General features: G+C 43.9%; 2 protein-coding genes across 4 annotated transcripts in view; one reads left to right on the top strand and one right to left on the bottom strand.

The window, feature by feature from the left end:
* Positions 1 to 3,846: 3,846 nt before the first annotated feature.
* The window catches only part of HERC2 (HECT and RLD domain containing E3 ubiquitin protein ligase 2), a 296,865-nt gene continuing 286,692 nt past the window's right edge, over positions 3,847 to 14,019 (bottom strand). For all 3 annotated transcript variants that reach the window (XM_069757837.1, XM_069757836.1, XM_069757835.1), the window contains exons 89-93: positions 12,031 to 12,143; positions 11,656 to 11,846; positions 7,923 to 8,028; positions 6,391 to 6,603; positions 3,847 to 4,760 (exon numbers count right to left, since the gene is read on the bottom strand). In XM_069757837.1, coding sequence (XP_069613938.1) covers positions 4,488 to 4,760; positions 6,391 to 6,603; positions 7,923 to 8,028; positions 11,656 to 11,846; positions 12,031 to 12,143 — 896 coding nt within the window. In that variant the 3' untranslated portion in view covers positions 3,847 to 4,487. The remainder of the gene's footprint in view (positions 4,761 to 6,390; positions 6,604 to 7,922; positions 8,029 to 11,655; positions 11,847 to 12,030; positions 12,144 to 14,019) is intronic.
* The window catches only part of LOC138671487 (octapeptide-repeat protein T2-like), a gene marked incomplete at its 5' end in the record, with an annotated part of 3,190 nt that continues 2,898 nt past the window's right edge, over positions 13,728 to 14,019 (top strand). The window contains one exon of the mRNA XM_069759662.1: positions 13,728 to 13,872. Within this exon, the coding sequence (XP_069615763.1) occupies positions 13,728 to 13,872 (145 nt within the window). The remainder of the gene's footprint in view (positions 13,873 to 14,019) is intronic.

Below are 14,019 nucleotides of genomic sequence, written 5' to 3' on the forward strand. Positions count from 1 at the left end.
ATAATAAAAATCATGAAATACTACAATTATGCGACATGTATAAAAAATTTTTAGAGACATCAAAGATGATTAGGCAGTCTTCCCAGGTTTGACAAAAAAAAGCACTGTTCTCAACCCAAAGAGACATCATGTAACTCTTGATAAAGTAGTAGATAATCTTGTACCAAAATAGTACGATTCCTGTCAGAATTGTCAAGAATGGACAGTATTTATAATTTTATCCGAGAATAAGACGAAACAGCCGCACAACTCCAATTTTCAGTGGAATATTCTGTTTCCCAGCATGTCCTATCAATGTCCCTCTTTATTTTATTTGCACAATGTGGACAAGGTTACAAAAGGACACAGGTTTTTTATTCCACGGAAGATTGCAGTTGTGCAGCTGTTTCGTCTTATTCTCTGATTACTTCGCATGTGTTTCCCAGCGAGCACCTCTGCACACCGTGAACATACAGTGTTGGGTGTCGTTGACTCAGTCTATCATCTCCACCAGTAAGTCGATTTTTGTCTTTGTGCCATTCATTTTTTCTTTTTTTATGTTCAGGGCACCAGTACTTAAGAAATCCTTTCGGGATCCTCAAGGAGGAGGGGGAAATCGATTAGAGGAATACTGCGCTGTCCCAAATCAAAGGAAGGGAAGAAAGGGGAAGGGAGGTGCATTTGCCTTGCCTAGCAGCAGAGGTTGGCACCCTACTTACTGCGCAATGGTGCCCCCACTCAACATAGTCTCTCCCACCCTATATAACCCAATTATAGAGAAAGCAGGCAAATGTCAGCTGTCCATTTAGACCCAGCGGAGACACGGTTTTAAGTCGATAGATCCATCTTGCCTCATGTTACAATATGCATCTATCCCAGTCCCCTTCCCTTGTGGGTTTTTGGGGATTTTATCAATCCCCATGAATTTAACCTCAGAGGTGTTGCCATCATGTACCTGGTTCATGTGCCATGCTAGGGGGTGTCCCTTCTCTTGACAAGATCCCTCAGATGTTCTCCTACACGTCTCCCCAACTCTCTTTTTGTTTTTCCAACATATTCAAGTTAACACGTGCATGTTGCTTTATAAACGACCCCCTCGCTCGTACAATGTATGAAGGATCTAATTTCATACTCTTTCTGAGTAATCTGACTCTGAAAAGTTTTTCCCACTTCAAGAGAATTGCACACAATACAACTCCCACACCTGTAGCAACCCCTTACTCCAGACGTAAGCCCGGTGGATACCTGTGGGTTGGAGAAGTTACAATGGACCAGTCGGTCCTACAAAGACCTTCCTTTTTTGTATCCAATTTGTGGATTGGCCGCTAATGTTTCACCAATGTCACTATCCATTTTCAACACTTCCCAATGTTTCTCCAATATAGATCTTACTCCTAATGCTCCATTGTTATATATAGTGATAAAGCGTGTTTTGGTGTCCTTCTCTTGTTCTCTTTGTGGTTGTAAAAGTAAGTCCTCCCTTTGGCTATTCAAGGATATCTTATAGGCATCTCTCCATACTTTGTCTGAGTAACCCCTCTCTCGAAACCTAATTCATAGTTCATCTACTTGACATTTAAAATTCTGCACATCCATGCAGTTTCTTCTGATTCTGATATATTGGCTTTTGGGGATACCCATCTTCTGTGCAACAGGGTGGCTACTCTCCCATTTCAAAAGGGAGTTCGTGGAGGTGGGTTTTCTGTAAGTACTAGTGCCCAAGGTGCCATCCGGCATACGCTCAATCAAAATGTCCAAAAATGATAATCTGGATTGATTTGTCTCAAAAGTAAAGGTCAGTCATGACATTTCATCACGAGGGAGGTAGTAATTTTTCTTTACCTTTATTTCCAAAAGATTTTCAAGGTCCTCAGTCACTAGATGAACAAAAATATCTATAGAACATAAATCCCCCTGTGCAGGTGGCATTTTCTTACTTTTATTTTTTTAGATCGGTGAAGGGGCCCTTACTAGGGTTGAGCGACCTTGACTTTTTTAGGGTCTCTCTCTCTCCGTCCGTCCGTCCCTGAACTGAAAGGCTGGTGTTACACATTGCAAATCGCTACAGCGCACAAGCGACAACATGGCGATAGGCGTCCACGCCCCTAAGACCTATGTCATCACTCTGCCCACGCTCCTTCATTGGCTGAAAAAAATGGCGCCAAGCGCGTCATACAAAACGCGACTTTGGCGCGAAAGTCGCGTACCGCATGGCCGACCCCACACAGGGATCGGGTCGGGTTTCATGAAACCCCACTTTGCCAAAAGTCGGCGACTTTTGAAAATGAACGATCCGTTTCGCTCAACCCTAGCCCTTACCTTTCAACCTAGGGTTAGTTTCGGAGAGGTTATGGAGAATTCTGATATCCTCCAAAAGGGAGTCAGGGACACCCAGTTCAGTACCCATTTTTTTGTGTCCTCGTTTATAATGTTTCTGCCATTTTAATTTTCGGGTGAATAACTGAAGATCTTTAATGGCTTCAAATAAGTCAAAATCAGTAGTGGGCACAAAAGAAATTCCTTTACTTCTTGAAGAGAGATTTATAACTTGTGTGGGTCTGGTGGAACTGGGTTGCTCACAGGGTTTAATCAATTTCTTAGTGGATAGCTCTGGTCTAAATAATGTCCCGATTAATAATAATAATAATCGGATATATACGCCTATCCGAACCCCTTTGTCTGATACCACCCTGACCCCTGAATCTCCCCCCTTTGTGATTTCTTCTGGTTATCAATACCAGAAGTATCAGTAGGTGAGAAATCAGTCTGTTGGTTTTGTCAACTTTACAAGGAAGAAGCAAGCCTTATTATCCTTAAAATCCTGTGAGTCACGAATAAACTGTTTGTTTTTTTTATCTTTCAGGTGATACTGATATTTTTCTAAAGTATTTTGAAGACTCCGTTCTTTACTTGGAAAGTCAGGTTCACCTGAAAACTTCTTTGTGACCTCAATCTGTTCCTTCAATGTGTCCATCAATTTCACTAGATTATTACGCTCATCTTCCAAAAGTAGTTGCATTAGTCTAAGTGAACTGTTTGATGCTTCTCTCTCCCATTTGGTAAAAAGATCAAGGTTTTTTATATATAAAGCCAGGGGTTAATGTCATTTTCAGATGTCTTGGGACTATTCCTGCTTTGATTTAAAATTCAAAACCCTGAACTTCCCACTATGAAGAAATCTGGTTTTTGTAGACCCTAGTGCGCTCTCTGAATGCGGAGTTAAATGATGGTGCATGCTTTTTTTGAGGAAAACTCTCTCAGAAAAAATGTCTTTTACTTCAGGGAGCCAGTGGTTCATGTCAATATTTGTTATGAGAATTCCTGCCATAATCGATTTTATTGATATTAATATAGCAATTTAGCCACTTTAAATAAAAGGACCAAAAAGCCGGAACAATAACCGAAGCCCAAGAAATAAACAATAGCTATAGCAGAAACAAAAGGGGAATTGTAAAGAAAAAACTCATAAAATATAACTTTTAATTTTACAAGTTAAAATAGACACATAAACAAGCAAAAGATACGAAAAGGATCACATAACTAGAAATTACCTTCAAGGCTGAAGGGGAAAATGCTGGATTTACTCCCTATACACAGCAATAAGTGGTTCAACTCTGCACCATGGCTTCGGTTTTTGTTCCGGTTTTTTGATCCCTTATTTAAAGGGACTAAATTGCTATATTAATAGAGGCAGAGAAACACTGAAAAAATGTAAAAAATAAAAAAAGCAGGACACAAATAATAAAATAGTCAGATATAGTGTTACTCCTTATGTACATACAGAACATATTAAAGGTCACCAGAAACTATTTAAAAACACCAGAATATTGGGAAAATGTTGGTTTTAAAAATAGAAACAGTCAAATCTAGTAGTGACACAGTTTATTCAGGGGGGCAAAAGGGAGCATATGTCAAGGAACTAAACACTTATATACACAATTCCAATAAAATGTAGTGACCGTGACATGAGTTCACTTAAAGCATAAAGTGGGAGCCAAAATATACAAAACAGAACAAGTGTTAAGAAAACACTGGGCTGTCCCCCATTTCTAATTTACACGTAACTGGAAGGAATACTGATCTGAAAACGTCTTAATAAGCAGGTTGCCAGGAGAGGGAAATGAAAATGATTAATACTTTCATGTTCTCCACTATACGGTTATTTGCAACCATTAAGAAATTACACAGGTATACAACACTAAATAAGAAAAAAAATTAAAGAAAAAAAAAAACTATTGCACTCACATGTAAAAGGCTGTGCGGCCTCACATCAGGACACTGCACCGTTTTCTGTAGTAAACATTTACAACACATAATAAAACACAATATAAGTGCAGTGTAATAAGGAATAGGCACCAACGCATCGCTTTTAAACACAATGTCAAAGTTCGAGAAGTCTTTCTTCATATATCTGTAGCATGTACTGTTAAACTTTGGACTGTCAGGTTCCCGTGAGCGCCGGGAATCTCAGTGCATTAGGAGAGCCCACTTCCTTAGCCTCGGCTCACTTAGTGTCCGGTAAGGTAGTCCTGTGTGGAGTCAGAAGCAAACGAATCGGCATCTTCATTATCGGAGTCGTCGCTGCTGTCGTCGGCTGCTGGCTCGCCAGTAAGTGCAATCCGTGCATAGTCATCAGTGTCTATAGACTTGCAGAAGTGAATAGCATATTTTAATTTCTCTTCAAGAACCTGCTTGCAAGAATATCTGGGAAGCTTCAGCAGGAAGAAACATGTGTAGGATTCTGGAAGAAAGTGATCTGGAGGATTGTACTTATCCAAGACCTGCATAGAAGAGATAACAAGTAGCTGAGCCTTTCTCAAGCCTTTACTAGGGAACATCTACATATAAATGTCATCTGTCCTCTGAGAAACAATCTGAAGGTATAATGGGCCTTTTAAAACCTGCATCTGACGTGTCAAATTTTATACATTTTTGCATTTATGCAGCCTTAAAAAAAAACTATGGGGTAGGAAAAAAAAGTACTAAATAATTTGACACTTCTTTATAAAACCACAAAAATCTTTTAATTTGAAACAAAAACAGTTTACAGACAGACAGATGGGGTAAGTATAGACCAGACCTAAGCATTTACATTGTTAGCAGTATTTACCCAAGCTTGAAACGCGTAGGTCTGTTCCTACCCCATCTGAGTCGGTCTGTAAGATATTTTATTGGTTAGGACATCAAAGAAGATTTGTGCGATTTTAAAGAAGAGGTGAATTGGGCTGTAGATTTTTATTCCACTGAATTCTGATACCCTGCAGGTTCCTTGAATGTCCACAGGACAGGAACAACTGGTGGAACTCTTTAAAAAAGTGTCACAACTTTTGTATACTGTTAAACACCATGAACGTTTCTTTTTTCCCCAGTGATTAGGATACAATGAACACAACATGTACATGACATAATGCCCTATGTTATGAGTCAGAGATTCGCCGGTGGCCACCATGACTAGACATAAGGTTCCAATTCTGTTCATATAGAGAAAAAGGAAAAGAAAAATAGCAGCAAAGCCAGTCCCTCTGTGTGACAGACACCAGCAACACCAGAAGGGCTCCTATGAGTATAATGGTTTTAATCTACTTTCTGCTATGGTGTCTAGTATTTCTGTCTGGACTTGTAATGGATGCTCAGAATGGATCGTCTATCATAGAAGTGAACACAGCCTTAATCTGGCCATACACATTGGATAGATTTTCAGCCGACAACCATCTCTCCAATGCACAGAAGAGCTTGTCGACCAGCAGCTCATCTCCGGTAGGACATGGTGATGAGCAGTCTGAAGTTGGACATGCATGTTCAACATCTCTCCAGACCATCAGTTGGCCGGTGCCACCATACACATTAGACCATTTTTCATACTCGTTAATGTCGTCCAACCATTTGTCTAAAGTGTAGGGGACCTTAACTCTAGAATTTGAGATGACACATGATCCTGCACAGCATTCATGGAGAGTGTAAGTGCAAATAAAACCTCAGTTCATGGTGATGGGCAATGTCAACTAGCAATTTTTAAGGTGGTAGTGCCGATTTCATGGTCCACTACAGCAATTTGCTTTCTGTGCCACACATTGCGCCAGATGTTATATGCTGCACCCGGACATCGCGGTTTCTGAATACACAACTTTGCCGATATTTCTTGTTCAAGTGTAACAAATGTGGCTACTAATGATAAACCACATAGAGCCTATAAAATGTGCAGTGACTGGCATCTGTGTCCTCTACGTTAGGTTCTCCATCAGGTGCCTCCATCTCCGATTTAATCATATTCGAAGGGTAAAATAGCATAGTAGAGCGTTTTTTTCCCCACGCACTATGAGGGGAAACCTACAGACCCAGTGGAACATGAAAAACACAAAAAAAACAAAAGCACTGTAGATAGATACCAATATCGTAGCAGTGACATTTTACCTGAATGACAAAGTCTCTGCCTCTGAAGTCTGCTATAGTTCGAGGAAGTCTGGTCCTGCCCCACACAAATCTGAGAAATAAGGAACGTTCAGTGTTGGAGAAGGATTCCATCACATCCCAAAACCACTGAATGAGGGACGCTGTGGGCTCAATCCCTTTATACGTGGCAACAGATTTCAACAGATGAAGAGGGATATCAGGGCTGCCGCAGACCTGAAATAAAAAGGACAATACTGAAAAATTAACCATAGGTAGGCAAATCACAGAAGGATTGAACGGAAATCCTAAATTCTCAAGGTATAATAGGATATTAGTCCGATTCATTTTAGTCACCCCTGCCAATATGTGATACAGTTCATCAAGTCTATTAAAATCAACTGTGAGAAGATGGGAGCTTGTGAACACTAAAGCACTATGACATTAAAGAAAATACTCATATCACACTCCATAGGGACTCAACTCAATTACGTAGTAATATGCGGAAAGGAATATCAAAAAGAAATGTGCTACATCCAGCAAAAATCAATTAACCCCTTTAATTGACTGAAAGATGGACTTTCATAGTAGGACTTCCACGATTAGTAAATTGCATTATCTGCAGTTCTTCGGCTATAGAAAGTAAAGCATGAGAAGGGCGACAGAAAAAAAAACGAATTCCCTGAAGTTATGGATAAACTAAACACGATTGTATGGGGACCTATATTAATGTCTATATCAGGAGGAGCAAAGTATTTATCGCTTCAAATGACTACTGTAAAGAATCTGCAACTGGAGACCACATAAAAGAGCAGATACAGTGGGTACGGAAAGTATTCAGACCATGGGATATTTCAGTTTTCCGTTTTTAATAAATTTGCAAAAATTTTTACATTTCTGTTTTTTTTTTCCAGTCAAGATGGGGTGCAGAGTGTACGTTAATGAGAAAACAAATGAACTTTTTTGAATTTACCAAATGGCTGCAATGAAATAGAGAGTGAAAAATTTAAAGGGGTCTGAATACTTTCCGTACCCACAGTACATCACAATCCCTCAATATAGCACCCGTAATGGTTCCCAGATTAGTGGTACTGTTGTATCACTAAGGCGAATATTATTACAGTAAAAGGGCTATGCAAAAAATTCAACAGTAGACAGAAAAAAAAAAAACCTTCAAGGGGTTGTCCGGGCTTGTAACACCCTCTGTACGCACCGATCAGGTGTCGTTAGCTCAGATGTTGCCGTTTATGGAGGTTTAATAGTACAGTTCATTTACATATGTGGCAGCCATTGCTGGGTACTGCAGGTCAGCTCGTTTGCAAGAGAACAGGAGCTGATGATCAGTTCTCAGCAGCGGTCAAAGCAAATATCAGCTGATCAATTTGTCAACCTACACGGATCAGATAGTGAGGACCTATCCCAGAGGATAGGTCATGAATATGAGATGCCCAGACAACCCCTACATATTTTAAAATCCTACAGAAAACTATTCGGATGAACACACTCCTCCCGAGTAATGTACTAGCAGGGAGAAAACATACAGAATGGAGACATACCATGGTTTCAAGTTCATAACCAGTAAACAGAGAAAGCAGGGGCACTGGGACCACGCGTGCCATCCCCTCACGCACTGCTGCTACTTGGTCATCAAACTCATGCAACCTGCAGAAAGAGAAGAGAAATAAGCTTACTACACGCAGCAATAAAACAGGTTCATGTTCAATATGGCTCCAAGGTGGAGCATGGTTTGCCAATCCATTATCAATGATCCAGATAGTAACCCTATAAAATCCTGTGGGCACTGACAGCAGATTGTTGGGTGACATGAAAGATGGGAAGGGTCTTCAGTGTGACTGTCCGCAGGAGGAACTGGGGAAGAAACACTGACAAGATAGTCCTATAGAGGCCAAGATGGCTGACCACATTCGCTGTCAGACAGCTACTTCCTATTCTAGTACCATAAAGGCTCGGAGGTGCAGAGCACAGACTGCAGTCACTAACTGGAGAGAATGGTTAGGACCATAGGGTTAAATTAGAAAATGTATGCACTGTGCAAGTCTGGTAACTCCTATGCAGAACAGTAATGTTTCCTTTCATGTCCTAAGGTTGGAACAAATGATTTCTAAATGTTCCTAGCTATACTGGAATGATACAAATCAATGCAGCTTTCATCCTTGGCTGCGAAGGGAAGGAGCCCTGCTTTACATAAAGCGATGCATGGAAAGACATGAATCATATTCATAATTCCCACTGCTCGCATTGCAGACTCTGATCAGACCTCATGTCGGTAATATAAAACATTTCTCACATCGAGAAACTCCCAGGGCTCGGTCTTCTGATAAAGGCCTATCCGTGTTATTTTCACAAGGTAGGTAATGAATCGCTGCATTTTCCAGTACATGTCTCTAGCAGAGCAGATTTCCAGCCCATCCTTACTAAATAGGGGCACAGCAAGAAAACCTCTTCTTTCATTATCGAGTGCAGCCGATCACATCTTATTATGGTGGCCACGCTCTCGGCCTGGTATTATGGGCCTGTACCGGGGAGGGTGCCTCAGAGTACCAACAATCAGCATAGGCGACATTACTGAAGGAAATGCTCAGTTGTCATAGTAGTGTTTAAAGAGATCTAGGGGCGTCCATACATGTTCTGTAGGAAGTGGTGGTAAGAAACCGAACACTGATCAAGGCCTAGAAAGGTTCTGCAGAACACAGTGACCAGGGCATCAAGGACTGGCCATTAGGGACTGTTCACACCAGCGCCGTGACTCCGTTCATTGCATTGGCTTGGACGCCGATAACCTAGATGCAGACAGCAATAGTCCACCAGGCAGTGTAGCGTGGGGAAGAGGCCTTAGATGCAATATTCAAAAAATGGGGAAAATATGGTATTGCTAGCACTGAGTGCACATGTCCTGGACGGCTACCCTTGCTCAAAGTGGTGACTGCCCGGAGATGTGAGGAATCCTGCCAAAGGTTCTTTCCGTCTGTAGGCCTATAAGATGTCGGTACCCTGGCGCAGGCAGCACAATGAGGGCACAGCATTGCATATTATGTTTGCGAAGTGAGGCAGGCTTTGGAGGGAAATCTTAAGTCAGAAGTCACATCAGGTGACTACAGACGTATCAATCTGGACCACACAACCCCTTTAACATGTTGCACTTTATAAGGGAGCATTCAGTGGCATTATTTGTTTTAAGGGGACGTTGTTACTGTGTTTGGAGGCATAATATTTGCTTTGCCCTGGTTGCTAGCTACCCCATGCCTCCGGGTCAAGCTTCGGTACATAGACTTGGTTCACAACTGTGTCGTGGCTCCGGTTTAGAACTTCATTTTCCAGCCCACAGTAATCGTGCCTGAAGGACGCCATTTCCTTACATCAGGGTCTGTCATAATTCCACAGCAATGTCTAGCAAGAATTGCACTCCATGCTGCACTAGATCCTTCTTTTAATCATTGTTTGATGGACAGAAACTCAATAATTTCCATTATATTTAGTGACTTTCACTGCCTCTTTTCATCATTCAGCCGGTCTGCTGTTATAGAGACATCTATCTATACGAGAAAGGCAGCTAGATGTATTGTCAGCACACACTGCCCCCTGGCTGCGGCCCTGAATTATTACAGTCCATGTAGAATGGCAGCACTAGCCATAGTTAATGCATATTATAATACAAGTTACAGGCCTTCCCTATTTCTACAGTAGCAGCTATGTCATTTTCTGTATAAATAGCAATGTATGTCAAAATCAGAAGAGACGTGAATAGAATGCATTTTGAGATCATACTGTGATCAACACCATAAGTTCTCTGCACACTTTACACATTAAAGGGATCTTGTGACCTCCCAATACATGAGCTACACGTAGAATAGTGAGGACCTGCAGTAAAGAGAGTTTAGATCAGGCTAGGCTGGTATCGTGAAAGTACAGCTACAGAGCGAAAATGCTGTTATATTCCCCCTGCAGCCGCACACTTCCTGTCTTCAGCGCGGTGCGGAGAGCGGTTACAGTCACTGCTTACTACACAGAGTGCAGCTGTAATCAGTCCCCTGTATGCCGCCAGTCTTCGGAGTGTGTGTGCGCAACATGTCCATGTAGAGCAGCCCGTCCATCAATGTGCGGCGGGGAGAGGACAACGCACTCTATGTAGTAACCTGTGACTAACAGCCACTGCCTCGATGGCTGGAAGTGAGCAGCGCAGCAGGGAGAATAAAATGTCACTTTTTCCCTGTAGCCACTCTTCCAGTAAACCAGCCTAACATGGTTAAAATATTATTTATCTGCAGATTAGCACTAGACCTGCATGTAAATTGGATTTTGGGAGGTGAAAGGTTCCCTTTAAAAGTCAGCCAAGTCCAACCAATGTGTGTGAATGGCCTCAGAAGCTCCCCCGAAAAATAATTCAAATGCTGGATCTTTTGGTTTGGTCAGGAAGCTGCCAGAGCTCCGGTATCAGCTTTTCCCCATTGTAAATGTCAATGTGCCCATTAGTGAGACGTCAGAAGAGATCGCTGTAGGACTAATGCTCAGTCAACAGGTATCTAAGGTGGACAATTTAAAGGGAATCTGTTACCAGGATTTTTCTATGTATTCTAAAAGTGGCAGGATCTAGACACAGAGACCTTGGTTCCAGTGATGTGTCACTTACTGGACTGCAGATCTGGCAGTTCACTAAATGCTGAGCTCTATACAACCCAGTTGACAGTTTTCTATGTCCACGGTGTACAGGCAGCAAGCCGCCAATCAGTGGTTGGGGTGGAGTTATACAAAGTTTGTAAATATGGAGGACTACATGGCAGTAGGTCTACTAGTCTCTTAGTGATAATACCCTGCTGATAAAACTGATTTTATAAAATCTACAGCAAGCAGCGAAAAAGTGACATCGCTGGAGTCAGGGTGCTGCTCACAGATTAGGTATCTGAAATTTGGAGTCAAGTCCCCTTTAAAGCTGGATTCACAGGTTGGTCGGGATACTAGCGGCAGCTGTGGTATGACCAAAACCATGTCAGATTGGAGATCAAAATGCTTTTCAAATTGTGAATGGCATGAGTTGTTCAGCTAAACATAGGGGAAATCAAAGTGCTTTAAAATGCTGTCAATTTCAGTCATTCTGATGGCATCATGTGAACCTAGCCTAAGTGTGCAATCTGTCCTCTTGTTGTGACACCACTACCGCCTTCTTTGCGCCATCTGACAAACTTACCAGCTGCTGCAGGCAATCATAGCCAACAAGCTGAGACCAAGAGCGGTCCAGAACATGACAAGCGACGCCATTGCTGCTTCACCCACCTGTAGCCGATGGCAAGCCTGACATACTCTGCTCGATTGTCAAGGGTTATGTGCGTGTGCTTGGAGCTCAGCTGGATGTCCTGACCGCTAGCACTGGGCACGGTAAAAGGAAGAATCATTGCTTCAAATTCCTCTGATGTTGCCTCATTGTCGCGGATATACATCAGTCCAGGTATAAAGTCTTTATCCACCTTTATATGAAAAAAAAATGAAGAAAAGGGATTAAAAGGCAAATGTTGTATGCAGAGTTCATTTTCCGTGTTAGGACCCGGCCAGTTCAGGATAATCTTGAATTATGCGCTTAGCGGCATCTTTCCTCCTCCACAATGAGGGGTATTAGGAGACCATATATTCTACGTATAAAGCCGCGCTTACCTCACTGAGGTCAGCAATTGTCAGATTCATGCCTGCCAGTTGCTTCCACACTGGCTCAGCCAGATTAAGACTTAAAGGGCTGCCAGTCCGTATTGCAATTCCAAGAAGCACACCTAGAGAGGAAGGGAAGAGAAACCATTTAATAGCTTGTGAGTGGCTTGTTATTAACCAACCCAGGCTATTATTCTGAGAACAGCTTTCATTTTTCCACGGCACGTCTGAAGCGGAGCGGAGAGACCTGACAGCCAGCTATGGGCACATTGTGCTCCTCATAAACAAGCAGTGGCCTATCTGCACAGTATACATAACACTGGGCTCAGCGCTACATTGCGGCTTCCCTTTCAGCCATTATTAGTGCTGTTTCTTTAGAAATACATCTCGAGATGTCCAGCTCCCTCCAGGCGGCTGCAATGCAGCACTCCATACGCCTGCTGGCAGGAGCAGCAAACACTTAGCATTTGTTAATATAGTCGGATACACTGCGGACCTGGAACCTGTTCAACTTCAAGTGTTCTCTACAATTTGTAAGTTCAACGGAATTCCAGCTGCCGGCCGGAAATAGGCAGAAAATCTAACACTGCATTGTAAAGGGGCCTTCTATAATATACGCCATGCACGTTCTGATACTAGAATGTAATGGAACTCAGGTAGTGAGCTGGATGAAAAGTCTAGGGCTTGTTTCACCCTACATTTCAGACGTCTGTGTTCTGTTCATCAGGTACTTCCATCCCAAAAAACGGGACCAGGATGGATCAAAGACTGAGTATAATGAGAAACAGTCCGAAGTTTACCTTTGCTCTGGTGGAGTCTACACTTTATAGGGGGAGAGAGGCAGCGAACGAGAGGGGAGGAGAGAGAGGCAGCGAACGAGAGGGGGGGAGAGAGAGGCAGCGAACGAGAGGGGGGGAGAGAGAGGCAGCGAACGAGAGGGGGGGAGAGAGAGGCAGCGAACGAGAGGGGGGGGAGAGAGAGGCAGCGAACCAGAGGAGGGGAGAGAGAGGCAGCGAACCAAAGGGGGGGAGAGAGAGGCAGCGAACCAGAGGGGGGGGAGAGAGGCAGCGAACCAGAGGGGGGGAGAGAGAGGCAGCGAACCAGAGGGGGGAGAGAGAGGCAGCGAACGAGAGGGGGGGGAGAGAGGCAGCGAACGAGAGGGGGGGGGAGAGAGAGGCAGCGAACGAGAGGGGGGGAGAGAGGCAGCGAACGAGAGGGGGGGGAGAGAGAGGCAGCGAACGAGAGGGGGGGGGAGAGAGAGGCAGCGAACGAGAGGGGGGGGAGAGAGAGGCAGCGAACGAGAGGGGGGGAGAGAGGCAGCGAACCAGAGGGGGGAGAGAGGCAGCGAACCAGAGGGGGGGAGAGGGAGAGGGGGAGGGGGAGAGAGAGAGAAAGAAAGAAAGAAGAAAGAGAGAGAGCCGGGGGGAAGGAAGAGAGAGAGCCGGGGGAAGGAAGAGAGGGAGGGAGAGGGAGAGGGAGAGGGAGAGGGAGAGGGAGAGGGAGGGAGGGAGGGAGAGGAGAGAGAGAGAGAGAGAGAGAGAGAGAGAGAGAGAGAGAGAGAGAGAGAGAGAGAGAGAGAGAGAGAGAGAGAGAGATGAGAGAGGGAGAGGGAAGAGGGAGAGGGAGAGGGAGAGGGAGAGGGAGAGGGAGAGGGAGAGGGAGAGGGAGAGGGAGAGGGAGGGAGAGGGAGAGGGAGAGGGGAGAGGGAGAGGGAGAGGGAGAGGGAGAGGGAGAGGGAGAGGGAGAGGGAGAGGGAGAGGGAGAGGGAGAGGGAGAGGGAGGGAGAGAGTGAGAGAGGGAGGGAGAGGAGAGAGAGGGAGAGGGAGAGGACCAGGATGGATCAAAGACTGAGTATAATGAGAAACAGTCCGAAGTTTACCTTTGCTCTGGTGGAGTCTACACTTTATAGGGGGAGAGAGGCAGCGAACGAGAGGGGAGGAGAGAGAGGCAGCGAACGAGAGGGGGGGAGAGAGAGGCAGCGAACGAGAGGGGGGGAGA

This window comes from Ranitomeya imitator, chromosome 3 (assembly GCF_032444005.1).
Source record: "Ranitomeya imitator isolate aRanImi1 chromosome 3, aRanImi1.pri, whole genome shotgun sequence".
NCBI lineage: Eukaryota > Metazoa > Chordata > Amphibia > Anura > Dendrobatidae > Ranitomeya > Ranitomeya imitator.